This window comes from Colobus angolensis, unplaced genomic scaffold (assembly GCF_000951035.1).
Source record: "Colobus angolensis palliatus isolate OR3802 unplaced genomic scaffold, Cang.pa_1.0 Scaffold112, whole genome shotgun sequence".
NCBI lineage: Eukaryota > Metazoa > Chordata > Mammalia > Primates > Cercopithecidae > Colobus > Colobus angolensis.
In genome coordinates, this window is record NW_012112253.1 from 2,460,422 (window position 1) to 2,487,068 (window position 26,647).

Consider the following 26,647-nt stretch of genomic DNA (forward strand, 5'->3'; position numbering starts at 1 on the left):
TTGAGACTAGCCTGACCAAGATGATGAAACCCCGTCTCCACTAAAAATACAAAAATTAGTCAGGCATGGTGGTGGACGCCTGTAATCCCAGTTACTTGGGAGGTTGAGGCAGGACAATTGCTTGAACCTGGGAGGCAGAGGTTGCAGTGAGCCAAGATCATGCCACTGCACTCCAGCTTGGGCGACAAGAGTGAAATTCGGTCTTAAATTTTTTTTTTTTTGTAAAGAAAGAAGACGAGGATGTCCACTATCTCCAGGACACTTTCACATTCTCTGGAGGAACTAGCCAATGCAATAAGACTAGAGAAAGTAATTAAAGGGATAACAGTTGGAAAAGAAGAAGTAACACTATCTGTATTTTCCAACGTAAGAGTACATCTAGAAAACTTTATAGAGAATCTATCATGAAAACTAATTGGAACAATAAATATTTCAGCAAGATACCAGGATATAAAGTTAACACGCAAAAATCAATATTGTTCATATATACAAAACATAACCAGTTAGAAGATATAACACATGACAAAATTCATTTACAATAGTAAAAAAAAGATTAAATAGTAACAGACTTTAGAAATTTTCAAAACCTATTTTAAATAAAACTATAAAGTACCTAAAGGACACAAAAGTAAACTAAAAAGATGGAAAGACAGCCTTGTTCCTAGAAATACATACTTGAGTATTTAGATGAAAAGAAAAAACCATGATGTACATAACTATCAGACACTTCAGAAAATAATACACATATACACACATACAAAAGGATGAAAGCAAAAACTTGATAAAGCAAGTTTTGCAGTCAAACACCATCAAAAATGTTTACATCAATGTAATCAAGAGGAAATAATCCAGTGAATTCAGACATCTACTTTTAAAATACATAATTTTTGAAAAGTTGCATAATTTAAACATAAGCTGTGTATTAAATTATAATGAATATTACTTTCCTTAGGTGTGATAATGACATTATGTCTGTAATTTACTTTCAAATCATTCAGCTTCTGGGGGGCAGAGGGGTAGGAGACAGGTAGAAAAGGGAAAGAGAAAGCAAATGTGGCAAAATGTCAAAACTGGTTAAATTTAGGCGAAGGGTATATGGGTGTTCTTTCTATGTTTTCAACTTTCTTGTTAGTTTGAAATTTTTCAAAATAAAAGGATGGGACAAAGGACATGACAGAAAAGATGGCAGGTATAAGGCTAGATTTCCTTCCTTGACCTCTTGAAAATCATGCCAAACAACAAAGAGTACAAGAAATAGCAATGCAAACCCTCCTGCAAAAAATTAGGAGGCAGCTAGACAGAGAGGGAAATATAAGATATCTAAATTTATCTTACTTAGTGGTAAGTTAACAGATAATTAACACGGGTGCATTAACAAAACAATGGTGTAAACATAGTATTTAGCACTTGGAGGTAATCATAAAAAGAACTAAAACAAATGAAGCGTGGAGGATGCAGGAAAAGAGACTTTTACTGTATATTTTACACATTTTACACTATCTGTTTATATGAAGTATTATACACAGTAGTAGTAATAACAATAATAGAGTTTCCCAGTTACATGGACTATCCAGAAAGATTCTGTGACAGAAGACACTGTACCCAGAGAAAAGGCATTTCTCATCATCTTCACTACCTTGAAGTGAAATATTTAAAATACAATTGTAAATGGTTAAATACTTTAAAATACTATTGGGTTTAGTAGAATCACAGGTCTACCTACATGGGTACCATGACCATGATACCAAAAAATAACAAATTAATACATTAAGATGACATATCCTATTATTTCAAATAACTTAGAATTATGTTCATTCTGGTTTTTAAAAAATTTGAATAAACAGACTCACAGTTCCACAAGGTTTGGAAGCTTCTGAGCAAGGTTTTCTGGCTGAAAATTAAAAACTCAGAATTAAATTTTATTTTTGAAAAATGTCTAAACATTTCTAATTTATTTAAATACAAAGTACTACCTTTTTGAGGGGTGTAAATTTTGAGAAAATGTGAAAATAATTAATCAGCAGGTCTGGGTTCTATTCTTACAGAGACCATACTACAATTTAAATTTATAAATTCGAACAATAAAAAGCAATATCTCTTAGAGCAGCAGTCCCCAACATTTTTGTCTCCAGGGACTGGTTTCCTGGAAGACAAATTTTCCAGACAAGGTTGTGGGGGGTGGTGTGGGGATGATTCAAGAGCATTAAGTTTATTTTGCACTTTATTTCTATTATTATTACATTGTAATACATAATGAAATAATTATAGAACTCACCATAATGAAGAATCAGTGGGAGCTCTAAGCTTGTTTTCCTGCAACTAGACGGTCCCGTCTGGGGGTGATGGGAGACTGTGACAGATCATCAGGCATTAGATTCTCATAACAAGTGCGCAACCTACATCCCTCGCATGTGCAGTTCACAATAGGGTTTCTGCTATGAGAATCTAATGTTGCCGCTGATGGGACAAGAGGTGGCATTCAGGTGGTAATGCAAGTGACAGGGTGTGGCTGTCAATACGGATGAAGCTTCGCTCACTTGCCTGCCACTCACCTCCTGCTGTGTGGCCCCAGTCCTAAACAGGTACCAGGTCCATAGCCCAGGAATTGGGGACCCCTGCCTTAGAGAAACCACAAACCTCAAAATCCATGGTCATGGAAGAAATGAAAATGTGCTTCACAGACACAGACAGAGGGAAGAACCAGAAACTGAAGTGACACAACTGGAAGCTGAGGAACACCGAAGGTTGCTGGCAACTCCCAGCAAGGAGAAACGCAAAGAGCACATGCTCCCTCAGAGCCCTGAGAAGGAACCAATCTGAAAAGGAACCATTTCGTAGCATACCTTGATTGCGGAATTCTTGTCTCAAGAACTGTCAGACAATACATTTTTGTTGTTTTAAGTCACCCAGTTTTTGACAATTTGTCACGGCAGCCCTAAAAAACTAATATATCCTCTAAATTCTCAAATCATGCTCCTCAAGAGAAAATAAGGGAAATCTGCAGGGCCCCCAGGTACAAGACCCGACTAAGCTCCAAATGAACAGGGAAAGCTGGAGCTCATGTGGTCCACGGGAGTGTCAGACCTGGCCACAGGTCTGGAGATCAGAGTAGAGGTGTGATGTGGGAGGGACAGGAAATTGGCCATTGGCAGAAGAGAGAAAGGCAGACAAACCTAGGTCCCTTACCCAGAAAATGTCAGAGTCCTGAAAGGGCTGGCCTTTCCATGAAAAGAATCCTAGAACAATTCTACTCACAGACTGAAAGCAGGCTTCTCTCTGCTGGAGGTACTGGGTAGGGGAGAAAGCCTCCTGTAAATAACTGAAAGCCAGTCTGCATACACACACACACACAGATATATGCATATATACACATACAATATCTCTCTCTCTCTCTCTCTCACACACACACACACACACACACACACACTCACACAGGGGGTTCAAATTTACACATACGAAAAGAAAGAGTCAAAAGGCTGGAGGAGCACACTGAGTCAAAACTAATTTTTTTCATCTACATTCAAGCATACTATAGGGTAAACTGTGTATCAGTAATAACGAATCAAGAATGGCTTTTTAGAAGACATTAGGTCTGACCCGAGTTCCAAAAGACATAAATTATAACAGGCTGACATGGAATGGAGAGGAGGGTAATTCTGTACAGCTTTCTAGGCACAAGAAGCAACATATGAAAAGCCAAAAGAAAACAGGGTACAACTGGGAAACTGCAAATACAATCCATTCTGCTATAACTACATAACAGCACTCCTGAAGAAATCTTACATTTTCAAAAATCCTGTTAGAAAAACAATCATGTCAATAGAAAAACTAATGTGTTAAGGACTAGAAAGTTGACTATTTTAAATAACCAAGAAATTTTTCATAGAGAAACTTGGATTTTTAACAATGAGCATGTGTCTTTTATAATTGAAAAAAATTAAAATTGAATTTTAAGATCTGCTGTGTGCAGCATAAGCTGTTATACAATTGATTATAATCAATTGTATACAATTTGAGATCTAAACATTAACTAGGACAAGTGACATTAGTTTGGTATGTCTGGGCCATTGGGTAAGATGTATGATTTTACAGAGAATGGCAAGGAACAGATCACTAAGGGCTTATATTTTATACTAAGGAATAGCTTTTAAAAAATCCTGAACACATTGGAATATCACTGGTTTATTTTAAACCAGAAAATGTCATTATTAATGTCATACTGGCATACTGATGTATTTAAATAGTTAGCAACAGTATCCCAAACTGTTTATATATACATATCCTTCCCTTTTGTGATAACCAAGTATCACTGAATATGAATATTGTTAAGAAATCAAGGAAGCATTTTTGAGTACCCACTCTTATCAGTATCATTTGTATTTCGTTTTCAAATGCTGAAAGCTGTGATTCTTTTTGCCCCAAGTTTCTATACTGATATATGCAACAAGGTCCTTCAAAACTAGTCATTTCTCAGATGTTCCTTGTGGATCCGTCTAAATCCCGGGAGTGTTTTGTTTTTATTATCAGTATCTCCCTTGAGACTATACACTTCCGTTTATGGGCATACATACAAAGCATCCTAGAAAAATTAGGGAACCAGTGGGTAGAGGGCCTTAATTATAGCTGTTCCTATAAAAAGGAAAGATTTGTCCAAAAAGAAATGCTGTTTGACTGTTAGACCTTCACCTAGTTTCATCTGCTAATATCAATACTTTATCTGGCTAATTCACACACTCCACGGCCATTCTTTCTGCATGTCTACTCGGCTCCATCAAATGGCATTCTAATCTTTCCATGACAAACTAGTTAGTACTTTTAGCTGTAGCTCTACACACAATTAAGCACTGAAATAATGCTTTTGCCGAGCATCTTTATGTCTTTATTAACAAGTAGGTACATTGTGTTTTTATTTAAAAACAAGCACATTCACTTTGAGAAAATTGCAGTTCATTAGAATAATGCCTTAAAACACACAGACACTTAGGAATAGATGCCCCAAACTCCTGGCAAATAATCAGCCCTTGAAGAGGCTGTGACTGACACCTACTGGTGTTCCATAATATCACTCTCTGTTTTCTAATGCCATTATTTTTAGCAATGTAGCTGACAAATGCTATACATTTCAATTTTTATACTTCTATAATTTAGATACAGCATGTAAGAGACTAGACAACTAGAAATTAATGTCAGAATTTTTGTTACTTTGTGGGTAACCAAGCTCTAATGTTGGATTATGGAAGTCACACAAATTAGTGTATCCTAATCCATAGGATTCACAAGCTATGAAGTGTTTTAATGTTTTTAAATTTAAAATCCTGATAAAAGCAATAGTCTTAAAGTGCTTCTCAAATCTATTACTATTATTGCCTTCTTGTTTCACTATTTGAAACAGAAAAGTTTATCAAATGAATATAACATGTACTCAAATGCCTCCTACTAAATTACCTAGAAATTGTTTTTCTAAATCAAGCCAAGGATTCTCTTCATTAAATCCCATTTACATTACTATCTAGCTAAACGACTTTTCTTTACAATAATGAAAAAGTAAACTTCAGCAAGCACAGTTAGTATAAAACCTACCCCAAATTCTGAATCAGTAATGCTTTACCATATCCTTTTACACTCTACTTAAATGGGAATGTTTTAAAATTTTTAAACTTGGAACAAATACGTCAAATATTTTGCAAACACCATCATGTTCAGTGATATTTTCTGGTGGGCACTGTGCATTACCTGCTTTGTTTCCTTCTCTTTCCGAACACCTGCTAGGACTGCACATCTTTCATCAAGCTGGCCACGGCTAAGTAACTTGCTTGGTCAGTGAAATTAAGCCAAAGTGGAAGCCTTGACATGATCGAACACAAAAGACCTCACCCCTTCCACAGAGACCGCCACATGCTGGACGTTTTGTCAGCTTCATTCCTGAGCAGAGGCTCCAGGCTCTGAGAGACTAGTACAGTGTAGACAAGAAATATGTGTGCTGTTATAAGCCACTAGGACTCAGGGTTCGGAAAAACCTGCTCCATCCTGGCTTCTAACAACACATTTCAAAGAAGTCACAGATTAAATGCATTTCAGTTCTTATAGAAGTTTTAAAAAGTAGAAGAAAGCAGAATGAATTTGGACCACTATCTCATACCACATACAAAAATTAACTCAAAATGGATCAGCAACTTAAATTTAAGAGCTAAAACCAAACTTCATAGAAGAAAACATAGGAGTAAATCTCCATAATCTTAGATTTGGCAATGAATTGATAGCTATTACATCAAAAGCATGAACAGCAACAGAAACAGTAGACACACTGGCCGGGTGCAGTGGCTCATGCCTATAATCTCAGCATTTCGGGAGGCCAAGGTGGGTGGATCATTTGAAATCAAGAGTTCGAGACCAGCCTGACCAACCTGGTCAAACGTCATCTCTACTAAAAATACACAAAAAATAGGTGGGCATGGTGGCACGTGCCTAGAGTACCAGCTACTCCGGAGGTTGAGGCAAGAGAATCCCTTGAACCCAGGAGGGGAAGGTTACAGTAAGCTGAGATTGTGCCACTGCACTCCAGCTGGGCGACAGAGTGAGACTCCATCTCAAAATAAATAAACAAATGAAAAAACAGGGCTGGATGCGGCAGCTTACGCCTGTAATCCCAGCACTTTGAGAGGCTGAGCCAGGCGGATCACGAGGTCAAGGGATGGAGACCATCCTGGCCAACATGGTGAAACTCCATGTCTACTAAAAATATAAAAATTAGCTAGGTATGGTGGCACGCACCTGTAGTCCCAGGTATTCGGGAAGCTGAGGCAGGAGAATCGCTTGAACCCAGGAGGCAGAGGTTGCAGTGAGCCGAGATGGCGCTACTGCACTCCAGCCTGGCAACAGAGTGAGACTCCATCTCAAAAAAAAAAGATACAGTGGATGTCATCAAAACATAAAAACTTGTGTGCATTACAGGACATTACAAGAAAGTAAAAAACACAACCTACAGAACGGGAGAAAATACTTACAAATCATGTATCTGGTAAGGGTCTAGCATTCAGACTATAAAAAGAACCCTTACAATTCAACAACAAAATGACAACTCAATTAAAAAATGGGCAAAGGATCTGAATAGACATTTCACCCAAGAAGATATGCAAATGTCCAAAGAGCACATGTAAAGATGCTCGCATTAGGGAAATGCAAATCAAAACTACAATGAGGTGACACTTCATACCCACTAAGACAGCTGTAACACTAACAAAAAATGGAAAATAACAAGTGTCAGCAAGGATGTGGAGAAACTGGAACCATTGTGCATTGCTGGCGGTAATGTAAAATGGTTCAGTCACTGTGGAAAAGTTTTGTGGTTCCTCAAAAAATTAAGCATAAAATTATCATATGACCCTGAAATTCCTCTCTTATTTATATACCCAAACGAACTGAAAACAGGTCCTTTAACATGTACATTCATGTTCATAACAGCACTACTCACAATAGCTAAAAGGTGGAAATAGCCCAAATGTCCATCAGTAGATGAATGGGTAAACAAATGGTGGTATAGCCATACAATGGGATCCTACTGAACCACAAAAAAAAAAAAAAAAAAAAAAATGAAGTACAGACTTATGCTAAAACTTGGATAAACCTTGGAAACACTTTGCTAAGTGAAAGAAGCCAGATACACAGTTTCATATTTTGTGATCCCATTTATATAAAATATCTAGAGTTAACCCAGAGAGAAAACAGATTGCTGGTTACCAGGGCTGGGTGTGGGAGCTGAGGGTGGGGGCGAGGGAATGGGGAGAAACTGCTTAATGGGTGAGGGGTTTTACTCTGGAGTGAATGAAATGTTTGGAACTAGACAGAGGCGGTTGCATACACGGTGAATGTACTGAATCCTACTGTTCATTTCAATAGGATTAATTTTATGTTATGTCAGTTTCACCCCAATAAATTGGTTTTCATTTTTAAAAAGTTAATGAAGTTTTGGTACTGAAGGAATAAAAAGTACTTCATTCACAAACTACCACAACACACTTAACAAACTTTTTAGTTGGATCAATAATTTGATGTTATTGCTTCTGAGCAGGTACACGGCATGAGTTAAGTACCACGTGTCCAGATTTTTTAAAACTGTGGTAGACTTCTTTTCAACTTGCCCATTCATTCTCCAGTATTTCCCTCCATTTGTATATATGTCATAGAGCAATATTTATCAACAGAGGAATTGGAAACCCTAGCAGGCTAATGGTACAGAACAAGGGAACCAGCATTCTTTCTTCTTCCGCAGTAGCATAAATGCCTTCAGGGTCCTAGTTACCATTACCTTTGTCTCTTGACTCACTTCATAATTATTACTCATTTTCCTTTGTTTCTCTCTCTGCCATGATGGAAACATTCTCTATCTGTGCTGTCCAATATGGCAGACACTAGCCACATGTGGCTATGAAGCAATTAAAATGTGGTTATGTGATGGAGGAACTGAAGTTTTAATATTATTTCACTTTAATTTAAATGTTAAGGCCAGGCATGGTGGCTCACGTCTGTAATCCTAACACTTTGGGAGGCTGAGGGAAGTGGATCACCTGAGGTCAAGAGTTCAAGACCAGCGTGGCCAACATGGTGAAACCCCGTCTCTACTAAAAACACAAAAATTAGCCAGGCGTGGTGGCGGGTGCCTGTAATCTCAGCTACTCGGGAGGCTGAGGCAGGAGAATCACTTGAACCCGGGAGGCAGAGGTGAGCTGAGTTCGTGCCATAGTACTTCAGCCTGGGTGAAACACTGTCTCCAAAGAAAAAAAAAGTTAATAGCACATGTGGCTGGTAAAGTGTGCAGAATTCATACCTTTATATTCACTACTGATTTTTCACTTAAACTCAGCTCTTTCAAATATAAAGCATAAAGAATAACTACTTAACTATGTGAATGATAAATGTTTTAGATTATTTTTCTTAGAAATAAATGAAAGTATTTGCTTCGCATTTATAGAGATTAAAATTGTCATCTTAAGAAATGTAAATGAAAATATTTTAAGTACCTTCAAAACTGCAAATGTTTTCTGGCAAAAAAACATAAAACAAACATCAAGACTGACATTTTTAACTTAGCAAAAACTTACAGAATGAGCTCAAAATAAAAAAACACTATACATCCAGTACATTTACAAAAATAAAATGTTTCTGAATTTGATAGAAATTTGATTGCCAAGAAAAGAATTTTCAAAAGAAAAAACAGGCATCAAAAATTGCTGCAATGCCTCTTGAAGTGTTTATCTTAAAAATACTTGTTAAAACTGAAAGTTATATAAATGTCAGAAACAAGGGTTGGAGGTTATAAGCATCAAGAGTCTTACCTAGCTTTTTATTTTTTAAAAATCCTATTTAATAAACATGCCATAAGTATGACTTTATAAGTGAAATTTTCAAAACAATATAAAAATACACACAAAAATAGAATACCAAACACATTCCCATTAAGCCAGATCAATGATTTAAGATTACACCTAGCTTGAACAATTCTGTAAGTTTATGACATAACTGTTTGGTTTGAGGGGGTGGGGTGGGGAGCATGTTCCAAGATCAGTGTACAAGTGCCTTACTTACATAACGTATGTATTTGTTGACTGATTCGATGGGACTAACATTTAGACACTGGCGTCTCACTTCTAGTACACAGGTGCCTCATTATAGTGAATGCCTGAAAAATGAATTTAAACTTGTGGAAACACACATATACCAATGGTTTTGAGTCTTTTGCTTGCAAATAATACCCTTTAAGTATACAAGAAAATGGTCTGTTCTAAGGAAAAGACCCCTAGCCCTGCCACCTCTTTCTAAACTGTCCCCCTCCTAACTCCCTAGGCAGAAACTACAAATTACAGAGTATATGCTAAGTCAGGTTCCCTATATTTTATTTAAAAAGCAAAGAATGATACATGCTTTAAAAATATTTCTAGTAAGCTAGACTTTTATTCACAGGAAAACTCAGACACAGGCTTTACAAAAATTAACTGGGAAAATTCACTTAACATGCAGCACTCAATTTCTACACAGTGGATAAACATGGTTAAATTTTAACAGCATGGTGGTGCTAGACTAGGAAGAGGTTATCAATAAATATCTGCAGAATTAAAATGAAGCAAAACTAACTGGACCACAAATTAGGAGACCTTATTTTTGCACTGAAAAGCCATAAAAGTGACTTTAGGACCAACCATTATCCTCTTCTTAGTTTCTTCAGAAAGAAAAATTATCTACATTATCAATAAAGCTTCTAGCTTTAAAATCCTGTGACTCCATAGATAGAGTTATGGAACAGACATTCATTTTCCTGAAAAATGAAAGTCTTTATGACATATGAGAGGCTTGAGTTTCCTAATTATTTGACAAGGAGTCACTGTTCCACATTACTGACAAGGAAGCGGTAACAATGACAGAAAAGCTTCTAACTCTGAAAATTCAACAGGAAAATAAGTTGTTGTAACAAAACTTAATTTTCAGGCACATGTGTATTATGAAGACAGGATAAATGTAATGGCTGTTTTCCAGAACAGTACCACATATTACATACAAACACTAAAACACTAACAGACCATTAGGATGCTTTACTATTTAATATACTCACATATTTCCACAGTCAATTTAAAAAACAGAGATGCTTTTATACAGAGCCAGCTCAAGAACAGTGCAATCATGGCGATTATGGAAGTCCTGCATCCTAGCAGCAGTTCAAGCTGCAAGGATCCAACAGACTGGAGAAAAACAAGAAGTCCTTGCTCTGGAATTCAAAATGAACCAAACCAACAACAAAACTTAATTCCCGCTCCCTGTTTTTCCTACCGCACTTGGCTGTATGATGCTCTTTTAGGCCATCTCCTTAACTTACTGTTTTTCCCCTTACGGTGCTCTGATCCTTATTTGATCCAGATCCTACTATTACCAAATTCAAGTAGGGGGGTGGCAGATACAGTTGTGACTTTCCTAGCCATCAACCTCTCTCACTCTCATCTAGCCCCCAGCTAAGAGAGTCATCTATGTCAATATGGCATAAACATATGCATCACTGTAAATCAAAATATTTAGACTCACTGATTAGAAAGCCTGATAAAACCTTAGTGGTACTGTATTCTAACCATCTTATTTTAACTGACTCTGAACTATAAAAATAAATATTTATTGAAACTAATATAAACCAAACTTATTAGTAGGGCTTTCCCTTTTCCTGTAAACACTTAAGTAAGGCTCTGTTTCTTTCAGCCTCCACCCCTATCCTCACACTCTCCACCCATCTACAACTGTAATCACTATCAGTTTGATGTACTTTCTATGCCTTAGTTTACTTGTCTATAAAATAAGGATAATAGTGCCTGTATCATAGGATTTTCCTGAGGATTAAATAATACATGCCATTTGCTTAAAACTGAGCACTTGGTACAGACTCAAACAGTGCCAGCTGCTATAAGATTTTAACTAATCCAATATTGATGAATATTGAGGTTTTAACAATTTTTCATCATATTCAATTCTGTGATGAACATTCTTGTTCACCAGACTTTTCTATTGGGTAGATTCTTGCAAGTGAAAATGCCGATTCAAACACATGTCCATGTACAGTTTTGCTAGATATGGCCCAACCACCCAACAAAAACATTAATTTCCATTAAGAGTATGTGACAGTATCTTCTCCCAACTGTACCCAACACTGGGTATTAATTATCCTTAACACTAGGTGTTAATCTTTTTTTTTTTTTTTTTTTTGAGACAAGGTCTTACTGTGTTGCCCAGGCTGGTTTCAAACTCCTGGGCTCACATGATCCTCCCACCTCAGCCAAGCAGCTGGTATGCCTCAATGCCTGGCTAGGTGTTAATCTTTGCCAATCTGATAGGTAAAAATGATTAGTGTTTTATCACTTCCTCTAAAAGTTGAGCATCTTTTTTTTTTTTTTTTTTTTTTTTTTTTTAAGACTGAGTCTCTCTCTGTAGCCCAGGCTGGAGTGCAGTGGCCGGATCTCAGCTCACTGCAAGCTCCGCCTCCCAGGTTTACGCCATTCTCCTGCCTCAGCCTCCCGAGTAGCTGGGACTACAGGCGCCCGCCACCATGCCCGGCTAGTTTTTTGTATTTTTTTTAGTAGAGACGGGGTTTCACCGTGTTAGCCAGGATGGTCTTGATCTCCTGACCTCGTGATCCGCCCGTCTCGGCCTCCCAAAGTCCTGGGATTACAGGCTTGAGTCACCGCGCCCGGCCAAGTTGTGCATTTTTTTATGTGTTTTTGCTATCTGTATTCTTTTTTCATTTGCCTGTTCATATTTGAAGCAGAAAGTCAGGAATGTTTTTCTCCTGGGCTAACAGGAAAGAAAAAACATCTCTGTCTCATTTCCCAGCCCAATTCAGGAATACGATTGACAGACCTCTCTTTCCTTCACTTGGTGGAATATAATTTTTAAGTTAAATTATCTCTTGTTGCATAAATTAACTGCTTAATCAGGATCCATCTACTCCTGTTGCTTAGCTATAAGCCAAACTCTCTCTTTCATTAAAATTTGGATACCTCTGGCTGGGCGCGGCAGCTCATGCCTGTAATCCCAGCACTTTGGGAGGCCGAGGCGGACGCATCACAAGGTCAGGAGATCAAGACCATCCTGGCTAACATGGTGAAACCCCGTCTCTACTAAAAACACAAAAAAAACTTAGCCAGGCGTGGTGGCAGGCGCCTGTAGTCCCAGCTACTCGGGAGGCTGAGGCAGGAGAATGGCATGAACCTAGAAGGCGGAGCTTATAGTGAGCCGAGATCGCGCCACCGCATTCCAGCCTGGGCGAGAGTGACACTCCGTCTCAAAAAAAAAAAAAAAAAAAAAAGATACCTCTTTCTTGTCCATTCATATTTATAAAATAAGCAAGTAGTAAGAGCTCTATCAGTATTTGGGCAAGTTACTCTTTCATTTCCTCAGGAAGGCCAACTGTTCCCATTAAGAAAAGAAGTTGACAGACTCATTAAGTGATTTTGCTTCCAGGTTGAGATTTTATACTTTCCTCAAAGTCTCTTGTGGCCTTTTTTGTTGTAAATAAAGGAACTGAGGTCCAAAGAGGTTAAGCCATAGGACTTCGATCTCTTACCTCTCAGTCCTGAGTTGTGCTACCAAACCATGAAACAGCCACTTTCCGGGACTGCAGCCCCGAAATGCTCCCACTACTAATTTCCTCCCTTGAGGAACTTCAGAATTTTAGAAAGGACTGGAGATTGTTGCTTCCAGGCTATATTCCTTCTCCTTCTTACAAAGACCACAGGTACCAATGCAGGGAAGGTTGTAAGGCCCTACCTTAGCCCCCTCCACCTTGTACATTCAGACTGTGTCATCATCAGAAACTTCTCCATGACCACAGTCTTTTTCTGCCACCAAAATGTCCCATATCCCAGATGGCTTACCCAATACAGCAGTTCTTCAACTTCAATGGGTACTTTGGCCCACCTCCATTCTCCGTATTCACTCTTCCTTTATTTGCCTCCAATCCAGCTCAGATTTCATGTTATATCACTCTCTTCGCCAAATCCTAAACCTTAGTCTCTCTGTACTTGTACTGCACCCACCTGGCAAAAACCTAAATCTGTATGAATGCCACAGTCTTCCTTCTCCAAACCTCAGACAACTGAGTACAGCAAGAGAAAGTTCCCTAAACAAGCAGAAGATTCCACCATAAGCTTAATCACCAACTGCTTATAAGTAACACCCAACAATTCTTTCTTTCTCTAGCCAAACTGCCATGTGAGTCTTCCAACCTGCCCTCTCCCCAAATGTTCATTCCCAAGCAGATGGTCTGACCTGGTAAACGCATCAGATAAAAACTCTCTCAACTGCCTCTCTCTCCCTCAGTGTACATCTGTCTTTCCACCTGTCCTCCCTTTCTTTACTTTTACAAAGGAGGAAAGAATATATTCCCAAGGTCAATCCTTCCATGTGTACTCTGGAGCCCATTCTTAGCAAACTTGGACTTTTAATTATTTCCTTTTTCCAGAGGTTCAACTCCTGTCTAATGGGAACTTCCTATCAGCATTTACTCTGTCCTCTTAGAAAACAGAAGAGAGGGGGGGAAGGAAAGGGAAAAGGGAAGAATAGAAGAAAAATCTCCTTTGTTGTCAAATTTCCTCCCACTATGCCCATCCCATATCACAGCCAAACTTCAAGACCTATCTACCCATCTGTTTACTAGAGGTCCTCTCTGCATATCCCATCTATGTGGGGGTTTCCATAGAGAACATCAATACTCAAACAAAAGAAAAGCTGCTTCCGCTTAAGTAGAGATAGACTATCGCTCGGTCCCCACCTCAGCATTGCTCAGTAAACCTGAGGTTCTGTGGAACTGTTAGATACAGCTAGGTTCCTCTTCAAACAGTTTGTCCAGTTCCCCTGTTATTTATTCCAAGTTCCAGCCCCCACTTCACCCTTTTGCTGAGCTTTAACCTGTCTAAATATGCCTAAACATGCCACAGCCCTGTTTCCTTATGTGGAAATAGGTTAGCTTTCTAGTCACCTGTAGGTGACCCCTTCCTCCCCTCCCTCTCTCCTCTATCACGTGCCTCCCTTGTCTAAGAAAGTTTAAATGTTTAGCCAATCGGGACTAGTTTAGATTGTGTGGTCCAACCCCAGCCAATTAGGGAAAGACACAGGACAGAATCTGCGTTGTTCTCCTTTGTTCTGTGTGTTCTCGTGGTGGCTAGGCCTATGAGCAACATCCTTCCACAGAAGAAAATTGGCCTTGCTGAGAAATTCTCTTAGTGCTCGTTTTCTTTGTGGCCCTGAGCTTTTACTTCCAATAGAACCTATTAAACCACTGCTCCAGGCAAGCGAAACAGGTATGTAGACCTGTCCCTCGAACATTGTGCCACTGAGTCTTAGTTCATCTTTTTCCCTTAAACTTGAAATGCCAACAAATGAAAATTCCATGAGAAGAAGAAGCTGTTCCATGATATATCTATCGTCAATGTCTTGAAGAATGATGGGTACACAGTAAGTACTCAACAAATACACACTAATTGAATGATGCTAGGGTTACAGGCATGAGCCACTCACTGCACCCGGCCCCCACAACTACTTCTTGTTCACCTATCAACTATGTAACTAGATTTCAATATAAACCAGCTTATGTTTAAAAAGAAAGTTCTGGCCAGGCACAGTGGCTCACTGTAATCTCAGCACTTTGGGAGGCTAAGGCAAGAGGATCACTTGAGCCCAGGAGTTCAAGATCAGCCTGAGCAACACAGCAAGACCCCATCTCTATAAAAAGTTGTAAAACTTAGCTGTGTATGGTGTGGTGGTGTGTGCTTGTAGTCCCAGCTACTCAGGAAGCTGAGGCAGGAAGCTCATTTGAGCTCAGGAGGTCAGGGCTGCAGTGAGTCAGGATCACGCCACTGTACTCCAGCCTGGGCAACAGAGCAAGACCCTGTCTCAAAACAAAACAAAAAGTTTTAAGGTTTCTCAGCTATACAAATAAATGATAATCAAATATTGCTTTCAAAAAAGTTTTTTTTGAGACCAAGTCTCACTCTGTTGCCCAGGCTGGAGTGCAGTGGCATAATCTCAGCTTACTGCAAACTCAACCTTGCAGGTTCAAGTGATTCTCCTGCCTCAGCCTCCTGAGTAGCTGGGACTACAGACGTGCACCACCATGCCTAGCTAATGTTTGTATTTTTGGTAGAGACGGGGCCAACCATGTTGGCCAGCCTGGTCTCAAACTCCTAGCTTCAAGTGATCTGCCCGCCTTGGCCTCCCAAAGTGCTAGGATTACAGGCATGAGCCACCATGACTGGCCAAAAGTATTTTGAAATATAAAACGTGTCTACCCTTTAGTCCAACAATCCTACTTTTTAGACTATCCTAAATATAAACATACATATACATACAAGAATGTACATATATCTACCGGCCTAGAGGTTAGTGGAATGAGAATATCATGAAATGAAAAAAGAGACTTCCAGAGAAATATGTATGATTTTATTTTTGTTATTAAAAAAGGAAAAATATAAACAGAATATATATATAATTACATAAACATAAGCAAGGTGGTGGAAGGTGGTCTAGTCTGAATGTCTGTGTTTCCCCAAATTCATACATTAAAATTCTAAACCCCAAGATGATGATGGTATTAGAAGGTGGGACCAGCTGGGCATGGTGGCTCACGCCTGCAATCCTAGTACTTTGGGAGGCCGAGGTGGGTGGGTCACCTGAGGTCGGGAGTTCAAGACTAGCCTGACCAACATGGAGAAACCCCATCTCTACTAAAATTACAAAATTAGCTGGGCGTGGTGGCGCATGCCTGTAATCCAAGCGACTCGGGAGGCTGAGGCAGGAGAATCACTTAAATCCGGGAGGCAGAGGTTGCTGTGAGCCGAGATAGAGCTGTTGCACTCCAGCCTGAGCAACAAGAGTGAAACTCCATCTCAAAAAAATAAAATAAAATAAAAATTAAAAAAAGAGGTGGGACCTTTGGGAGGCAATTAGATTATGACAGCAGAGCCCTTATGAATGGAATTAGTGTCCTTTAAAAGAGGTCGGGGAGAAATCCTTGACCCCTTCGACCATGTGAGAACACAGCAAGAAGGCACCATCTACGATCCAGTAAGGGAGACCTCACCAGACACCGAATCTGCTAGCACCCTGATCTTGTACTTCCCCACCTCCAGAGCAGTAAGAAATACATTTGTTTATAAGCCACTGATTTTATGGTGTTTTGTTATGGCAGCATGAATGAACCAAAGCAGAAGGATACAATCCAACTATTAATGTTGGTTGCTTCACAAACTGGAAGAAGAGAGGATTGCTTTCCAGATACTCCTCTATGTTGTTTGACATAAGGGCATATACCAGTTTTGTAATTGCAAAGTTTATTCTTTCAAATGTGCAAAAAGGCTTTTTCTTGTGCTTTAGTTCTAAATATGAGCATTCGCCAAGTTCTGGACTTTTGCCATGCAATCATCCTACAAATACAAGCCCACTACATGGCTCTGAGCAACTGAGGGGCAAAAGGGAGAAGGGTAGAGGTTGTGTATTAGCGACAACTTCTCTTCTCAGCAAGAGGCCTAATATGCTGAGGGGTGGGAAAGGAAAGGAGGAAAATGCTGAGAGAAGGCATTTAACACACATGCAAAAATGTAAACAGGAAACAAAAAAAACAATGTTAAGAAACACTAAAACAACATGAACATGGAAGTGACTGACAGATTCCCAAGCTTATTTAAAATCCGTAAGTAAAAGGCCAATTAAGCAATAATATATTCGAGATACTATATATTTTCAATAATGTTTTCCCCAGTTTTGGACAGTATTGCAGTTGTAAATAAAATTGCACATATTACTCTCTTTTAGGAACTGTATTTTAACATCAGCAAATATTCCAAAAGCCCTAAGAATCACTACTAGTTTTGAGCACTCTAGGAAAAGTAATGTTTTACCTGTTTCCAAAAACTGTGCTGTAAGCTGTCATGTATCTGATATAATCAGGCAATGGGCAGTCCTTGGGATGACTGCTACTATTCCCACCATCTCCTCATATCTGTACAGCACTTTATAGTTTACAAAGTTCTTTGATATACATAAATCAAATATTCCAGCTAAGAGAAAACAATTAAAGTAAAATACATACATCATTATAAACATATACAACAATTTAATCTTTGATGATTAAAAAGGTTGCAGAGAAATAAAATGTATTACCATGAGCTATTATAAACATCAATTTACTGGGCAGTATATTCTTATTTTCATAAATAAAAAACTGAAGCTGAGAAACTATGACAAGACCAAAAGTTTAACTTTTGGTGTGGGGGAAATCTTTTTTATTTTTATACACATGACAAGATTTTACATCAAGAATAGTCAGTTAAATAGTACAAATAAGGTATGTTTAAAAAACTCAACTAAAAAACCCACTTCTTCCTGTAACCCATAATCCCACATTTAACAGTGCAGGGAGAAGGGGACTGGTGGGGTGCATCTAAAACAAGTCTCTCCCAAAAGAAATGACTTAAATTTCACATTCCCTCTCCACACAGGATCCAAACGGTGAGAGTATAATTTACAATTCATCTTTTTCAGCTGTAGATTCCTTTACTGTTTCTTGTTCATCTTCATCTGTTCCCACATCCATGTCTTTGTCTTTGTCTTGCTCTGCGTCTTCTGTTGTCTCCTCAGGTTCTTCTTTGGGTTCTTCCATCTTTGCATCAGGATCAATGTTCAAACTGAAGCGAGGCATTCTTTCTATTCTATGTCCATATGCTTTAGTGTCTGGTAAAAGATATCCTGACTGGAGCATTGCTGTTTCAAACAAAACCACAGCAAGATCCAAAACTGTTTTATCATCTTCATCTTCCTTAATTCGTTGAAGCATGTCTCTGATCAGCGGATGTCTGGGATTAATTTCAAATGTTTTCTTCTGACTCGCATGGTAATTTGTAGAGATGTCCTTGCCCGTTTGGTATGCTTGTGCTTTCATGATTCTCTCCATGTTGCCAGACCACCCATACTGGCTGGCCACCAAAGCACATGGAGATTCTGTCAGGCACTGAGATACCACAGCCTTTTCAATCTTGTCCTTGAGGGCTTTATCTTTCATCCAATTGAGCAGAGGCTCAAATTCTTTCTCAACTGCTTCATGACTCTCCTTAGTTTTCTCACTTTCATCAAACTTCACTCCTTCCTTGGCAACATTCTGGAACTTCTTCCCATCAAATTCAGGAAGGGCCTGAATGCAGTATTCATCCACAGGTTCTGTGAGGTAAATAACTTCATAGCCCTTTTTCAGAAGTTGCTAAACAAATGGAGAAGATTCAGCCTCTTTTCTGCTGGACCCAGCCATGAGGTAGATTTTGTCTTGTTTTTCCTTCATTCTTTCCACATACTGGTGTAGGCTAGCAATGTCAGTTGGATGATGAGAAAACTGGAACCTAAGGAGTTTAGCAAGACGTGTTCGATTCGAGTGGTCTTCAATCACGCCAAGCTTAATGTTGGTACCAAATTATTTCCAAAAAGTATCATTGTATTTCTCATCAGCAATCTTCTTGATCATGCGCAGAGTTTTACAGACAAGTTTCTTCCTAATCACCTTAAGCAGTTTATGTTGCTGAAGAGTCTTGCAGGAAACATTCAGAGAGACCATCTGAGTCCACCATACCCTTGACAAAATTAACGTAATTAGGCATCATATCATGGAAGTCATCTGTGATGAATACACAGTGCACATAGAGCTTAATGTAATTGCTCTTTTTAGATCCATATTCGTCTAATAGGCCACATGGAACAAATGTGGGTACAAATGAAATTGATTTGAAGGTAACTTCCCCTTCAGCAGTAAAGTGAATATAAGCCACAGTGTCATCACTTTCCTTTGAAAATGATTTGCAGAAAGCTTTGTATTCATCTTCTACTTCTTTGGATGGTCTCTTCCATATTGGTTTGATATCATTCATAAGTTCCCATTCACAGACAGTTTTTTCAACTTTTTTAGTCTTTGGTTTCTTTTCTCCTCCTCTTCTTCTTCTTCCTTCTTCTCCTTCTTCTTCTTCCTTCTTCTTCCTTCTTCTTCTTCTTCTTCTTCCTTCTTCTTCTTCTTCTTCTTCTTCTTCCTCTACTACAGCTCATTATAAGATTCTTCTTTCTCTTCTTTTGCTGCTGCTTCTTCCTTCATGGGCTCCTCAACAGTTTCAGTCTTGCTGCTCCATACATAAATAGGAAGGTTTATGAACTGTGAATATTTTTGATAAGATTTTTAATTGTATCCAATTCAAGGTAATCAAATGCTTTTTCTTTTAAGACAAGGGTAATTGTCGTTCCCCATCCTAGAGTGTCTCCTCTTGAGTCAGCAATTACAGAATATTCACTGAAGTTGGACTCCCAGATGTCCTGGGTATCATTGTTGTGTTTTGAAGTGACAATAACCTTATCAGCTACAAGGAAGGTGGAATAGAAACCGACGCCAAACTGGCCAATCAATTCAGGAAGCTGACTGGCCACCTTCCTATGCTTCAGTCATTTGTTTAAAAACTCGTTTGTCCCAGATGTGGCAATGGTACCAAAGTTTTTAACCAACTCTTCTCTGGTCATTCCTACACCAGTGTCTGTGACACGCACTAGGTTCTTCACTTTATCACACTTAATTTTGACTGTTAGTTCCTCATTTCCAGAAAGAGCATTTTCATCAGTCAGTGATATTAGCCTTATCTTATCTAAAGCCTCAGAATCAGTTCTCTCAGGAAAATCTCTTTATTTTCATACAATGAATTGATGATAAGTTTCATCATTCTGTTAACTTCAGCTTGGAAGGCAAACTTTCCAGACTCTTATTTATGATGCATTTAATTCATTCAACTGAATAGCTTCTTCCTCTCTCTGTACTACTTCATCATCTGTCCTTGAACCTTCTCTACTTTTATCCAGATCCTCTTCTACTGTACCATCCACATCAACTTCATCATCAGCTCTGACCGACCCGAAGGTCAGCAGGACATGGCAGAGGCCCAGCACCCACAGGGCCTTCATGGCGTGCGGCTGGTGAGTCTCAAGTCCCTTTCAATCGCAAGAGCTGCCTCCACCCTCTCACTCCTGGGTTGATAGTCACACCTCCAGCCGCATGGTCCACCCACAAACTTAACTTTTATAAGCAAAGGTCAATTCTCTGAACAAAGTCTACCCCATTGGGCTATGGCAGATAGTTAATAAGTAATCCACTCACAAATTTTTCTTTATACATAAAGAGCAAACATGGGAAAATCTAGGCTATAATCCTTGTCAAAATATTTCTTATACCACTTCTCATTAAAGGGTTAAAAAAATACTAGTATGGTTTCATATCATGGGATGATGACTTTGCAAAAAAGGATTCCTATAACCGCATATAGATTTTCCAAGTTGGAAAACTGAAAAATCTAATTTCAGAAATATAAGTAGGCATTCAACACATATGCCAATATGCTAATCACAAAAGAATAAAACATACTTATCTATTTACTTCGAGATAGAGCAAAGATAAACTAATTTTACAATGCTTTCTACCCACTATAGGCATTGTACACAGATTAAATAAAACTTTTCCTGGAAAACATGCCATATACATGAAGCCAATAAGATACACTTCCCAGATATTTAGCAAAGTCCAATATAGCGGAGGGAATGAAGAATGGGTGAATTCACAAAGTAGTAAAATTTCATAAATCATCTAAAATGAGTAAGAACTAGAATTCAAGTACAAGATTCAAATAAGGTTAAGTGATAACCAGAAAAGGCCAAAGTAAATCCATTTAATACAGAGTCCAAGTTTTACAATAAATAGTAGGAATAAAAAGCTTGATTTAGACATTCTTTTGAAAAACTTTTAGTTTATCTTATATGTAATACAATTCAGATTATAATGAAAACTATGTGCTTATTCTTAGAACATAAAAAGAGCAAATTAAATGTTGCCTTTGTGGCAAAATTTTTTCCAAAAAATTGTACGCTAGCCCAATTCAAAGTCATTTGATTTTCACAGGGCAATCATAAAGGTTTTGTTTTCAAAACACTCAAAAGTTACATTAAGCTTCCCTAGTGCCTCTCTTAATGCTTTAATTTTCAAATCATTCTCCCTTTAATACCTGTATCTCAAAAGCACTGTTGGTCTTTCTCTTGTTTACTTTTTAACTGGTCTGGTGAATGCTGTAATATCCAAGAATCACCTGAGAAGCTTAACATACAAACAAATTACAAGTCAGGACAGAAGCACATGCTAAATGAAGATGGGTTTCTGAATGGGTACTAATTTGATAAGTCATACATGAGTGAATATTTTGCTTTCCTTCACAACTTCCCTTGCAACTTCGTAACTGCACGAACTTGGATAACAAATTCATAGCCAATGAGAAACCCCTGTGTCTGCATTTATATTAACCGTATATATAACAACAGGGGATATAAGTCTTGGTCTGAATGCCTTAGGGTATGTAAATGTATCTTGATCAGGACCACACGTATAAATAATTTTTTGTAGTGTAATATAATACTGTACCAAGGTTGTCAGGGAGTTCCTTTTCATATAGAGTCTCTCCAAGTACTGCAGTCCCTCATCTTTCAGTAACTCCAATGGAAAATGGTGCAGATTCCTATAATTTAAGAATAAATTCTTGTGCTTTTCCAGCCTTGCCACAGAGATCGTCTTACAAAGTTCGGATGCCATGACTGAATATATCCCATCAGGCACACTGCAGCACTATATCTTGTCAAAATTGGTCCATTTCTATAAAGATAACAAGAAAATTTATTCATTATAAGATTTTTTACAAGCATTGCCACATAAACCAGTTAGCACCCAGAGCTACTTGAAGACACTGAAAAAGATAATTACATGAATACATTCAATCCTACATTTTATTTTCATAACAACTAAAATTGTCACACATATTTAGAAGGAGATTAAAATGAATAACAATTTAATAAAAATACTCTGATTAAGCAGTATTTATTACTTATTAGAAATAGTCCTAATGGAAAAAATAGTTTTTGCACTTGAGATAGGAACCCTTGTCTAAGAAAAACAGTGACCAGTTTCATAACATGCAACCAAAGGAGAAGCTTAAAAATCAAATGCAGCAAACCCCATTTCTTTTATGAACTACCTTATTTTGTATTTAGCTTAAGGTACTTCAAAAATATATATTATTTATATCTAGAGCATTAATAGCTTCATTTTCTTCACTTCCTAGTATGTAAATATTGTCCTATATTCTGATTTTTTTCTTTATCTCTTTATTCTTTTCTTTCTTCTTATTTTGTTTTTAGAGACAGGGTCTCACTCTGTTGCCCAGGCTAGGCTGCAGTGGCTCAATCATAGCTCACTGTAGCCTCAACTTCTGGGTTCAAGTGATCCTCCCACCTCAGCCTCCCAAGTAGCCGGTACTATAGGCAGCACCACCACACTCAGCAAATTATTTGTTTGTAGAGATGGGGGTCTCACTGTGTGGCCCAGGCTAGTCTCAAACTCCTGAGTTCAAGCAATCCTCCCACCTCAGCCTCCCCAAATGCTGGGATTACAGGTGTGAGCCACTGTGCCTCACCTCTTTGTTTTTAGTTTTATGGATTATCAGAGGCATCAAAGAAATAGATCCAGTGCCACACAGTTTCATTATTTTAAATTATTTCAATGAAAGAAGAAACACTGCACTCGGAAACAAGAATCCTGTATTATTCTATAATACTACAATGTCTCTGGGTCTCCAGTTGCCTAATATATAGAAAGGAGATAGCAACTAATGTACTGGTTTAAAGGCCTGAGTCCAGGGCAGATTATTATAAATTCTCTTCGAGCTCCAAAATCGACAAGGGCAAGAACACAAGTAACATTTGCCATTTTATCCACTAGGCACAGAGCTAAAACAAACTTCACCATCAGTTAACACAAAAAGAAACAAACTAAAGGCTTCAGTAATTTGTCCAAGGTCAAACCATTCACAAGGGATAAAAGCAAGGGTTTGATGCCAGGTCCAATGAATTTCAAAGTTTGGGTTCTTTACAGACACTGACTCACAAGATTCCACAGGATACTAAGGAAATGCTGAAACAACTACAAAGAAGTTGAGCTTTGCTTAAAGATTTGACTGTTTTCCTCAGCACTTTTTCCCATCTCTCTCTTGGAAAGTACCTTTCAATATTTTTTTTTCTTAAGGAAAGTGATTTTCACTGGGAATTAATACCAAATTAGTACAAAATGCAGCAACATAAGCTTTCAATAAACAAGAGTTCTGTAATTTTCTGGTTACATTTTATTATTTCCAAATTCTAATTCCTAGCTAATGAGCTAGCACTTGCCATTTTATATAAAAAGGCAAAGTATGAAATATTTACTATTTCCAAAGCAACATAAGGATCCAATACTTTCCCACATTTATTCCACCTACTCACCTATTTTATGAGATATATTATGTGACTTTGTACAAGATATATCTTTCCACATCTTAATTCTCCTACCTGTAAAGCAAAGGGAAGTAGACTACAAATAACATCAATGATTCTGTGTAGAAAATGAAACTTTATAGGTAATTATTCACTGAACTAGTAAACTGTTAGCAGTTGAGATGTCTCACAACCATCTCAAACTTAACACATTCAAAGAGCTTTCCATTTTCATCATCAATCCGAATCTCCATAGTTTTTCCCATCTCAATAAATGACCCACCCCTCCATCCACCAGCAGGAAGTCATGAATGATTCCATCCTCTCATATTCTGACCACCTCCAATCTATCACAAGGCTAGTGGCTTCCATCTCCCAAAGACATCTCAAATCCATCCAAATCTCTCCATCTGCCAAAACCACAAGCCACTGTCATTCCCTGCCTGGCCAACTGTATTAGCAGTCTCCCTGTGTCCACTCTAGTCACTTCCAACTCATTAATCCCAGCAGTGGGCCTTTAAAAATGTACATCCAATTACATCTCACTCTTTCCAGCACGCATCTTACTAAATAAACCCTTCAGAAACCTCTTATTCAGAAAATCAAACGCATACCAGGCCTTGAGGGTGCCTCACCATCTGCCCCCACCCACTTCTCCAGCAACTCTGCTTGGCTTCTCACCAAGCTTCTGGGTTTTTCCAATCCTTAAAGCTACCAAATCCCTAACAGCACTTGCTGCTCTCCTCTTAGCCTAGAAAGCAATGTCCCATCATTCTCCAGATTTCAACATAAAAATCACTTCCCGAGGCCAGCCGCGGTGGCTCACACCTGTAATCCTAGCACTCTGGGAGGCCAAGAAGGGTTAATCACCTGAGGTGAGGAGTTTGAGAACAGACTGGCCAACTTGGTGAAACCCCATCTCTACTAAAAATACAAAAATTAGCTGGGTGTGGTGGCAGGTGCCTGTAATCCCAGCCACTCGGGAGGCTGAGGCAGGAGAATCGCTTGAAGTCGCGAGGCAGAGCTTGCAGTAAACCGAGATCGCACCACTGCACTCCAGCCTGGGCGACAGAGACTCGGTCTTAAAAAAAAAAAAAAACAAAAATCACTTCCCTATCCCAAAGTACTCCCCTGGTGTTCTTTCAGAAGAACTTGGCTGTTTGTTTTTTCTTCGTAGGACTCCTCACAATTTGTCACTTAAATATTTATCCTTGCACCTGTTTATTGTCAATAAAGCCAAAAAGCCTGCAAATAAACCCTTCATTCAGAAATCCTGAGGGCAGGGACTGTGTTGTTTTCTTCAGGCTTGCATACCTGCATCTAGCACAATAACTAAAAGTAACCCTTCCTAATACCTAGGTGATGGGTTGATAGGTGCAGTAAATCACCAAGGCACAAGTTTACCTATGTAACAAACCGGCATATTCTGCACATATATCCAGGAACTTAAAATAAAATTTTAAAGCCTTCTAATATCTGATGACATGTGGAAGAACATTGCAAGGCTGATTTTTCATCCACCTATGTCAACACCACGGATAGAGCCTATAAGCTTGCTACATGCCACAAGGATGTCTAATCTTTACAACCGTGCATTGCAATAGACATATGTAGCCCGTTTTGCAGAGGAGGAAACTGAGTTTCTCGGAGGGTAACATGCCATAGTTCCATCGCAGGTGAACTGACTGCAAAGCCTGTGCACCGCCGCCCTATAATGCAAAACCACACTCACTGAGGCAAGATTCAGTAAGAGATTCCCTGTAACCTGACGGCTTTCCTTCTGAATGTTCTGGCTGGGATTGGCTGCCTCAAAAACACCATTACACTCTGTTAAAATTGCTACAAAGGCTGTTTGGGAGATAAAATCTAAACAAATGAAATCCTAAAACTGCCAGTAATGACAATAAAGCATCAACAATGCTCATAGTTTTGCAGTATGCATTCACGAGCCATACACAGCCTTTAACAAGGTAATTTTCTTACTCCATTTCACTTTACTACATCTTAACCTAGTTAAGCAAACTACCTCTTGTATAGTTATACTACCTCTTATGTAGTTAGGGCAAATGGTATTACTTAATATCAGCTGTATACAGCTGCACCTACACACGAGCTTCCTGACAGGTGAACACCAATCTATCTTATTAAAAACAAAACAAAAAAATCGAAAACCTCTCACCAGAATTCCACACATATTAAGGAATATTTTGAAAGAAAGGAGTTCCTTAGACTGACTTGCCCGTATTCAATTTAGTAGAATACGCATTCCAATTTCCTAACGCTGGAGATGAGAGAACTATAAGCTACACATTAAAAGCATTTGTAAATGGCTATTTTCTCAGCTCTGTGGTAACAAACACTGGCAGAGTCTTAGGCAAAACACACGCCGTTTCGCCCGAGTTAGCCAGCCACTGAGATCGTTACAGTTGGGAAGCAGCGAGCACAGCAGCAGGAATTTCACGGACCCGGTATCAGGGTTCTCGGGTCCCAGGGGCCGCGGGCCACAGAGTGCGAGAAGGACCCGGCAGCTGTGGCCACCCGAGGCCCGGACGGCCGCGCTGTCCCACTCGCCGCGACTCGGACGCTTTGGCAGGACCAGCTCTGGGGCGTCCCCCCCGGGGGCCGGGTCAGAGAGCCCTGCCACTTGAACCACCCTACGAAGCGGACAGCTCTACTCACCTTAGCGCCAGCAGAGCCAGAGCTCCGGAGCGCAAGCGGCGCTGGAAGGCAAGCGGGGGACGGCGGGCGGGGCGGGGCAGGG

At 39.0% G+C, this 26,647-nt stretch overlaps 1 protein-coding gene and 1 pseudogene across 5 annotated transcripts in view; both read right to left on the reverse strand.

The window, feature by feature from the left end:
- LRRC28 (leucine rich repeat containing 28) overlaps positions 1–26,644 on the reverse strand; it is a 128,917-nt gene extending 102,273 nt beyond the window's left edge. For 3 of the 4 annotated variants that reach the window (XM_011957716.1, XM_011957743.1, XM_011957733.1), the window contains exons 1-3: positions 26,566–26,644; positions 22,007–22,234; positions 1,851–1,891 (exon numbers count right to left, since the gene is read on the reverse strand). In XM_011957716.1, the coding sequence (XP_011813106.1) occupies positions 1,851–1,891; positions 22,007–22,174 (209 nt within the window). In that variant the 5' untranslated portion in view covers positions 22,175–22,234; positions 26,566–26,644. The remainder of the gene's footprint in view (positions 1–1,850; positions 1,892–22,006; positions 22,235–26,565) is intronic. The other variant, XM_011957725.1, reaches the window with a different exon arrangement.
- LOC105522998 lies at positions 17,793–20,553 on the reverse strand (annotated as a pseudogene). Its single transcript, XR_001003517.1, has 2 exons — positions 19,602–20,553; positions 17,793–19,542 (listed from the first exon to the last, which is right to left on the reverse strand). The product of XR_001003517.1 is annotated as an endoplasmin-like (transcript).
- Positions 26,645–26,647: the final 3 nt, after the last annotated feature.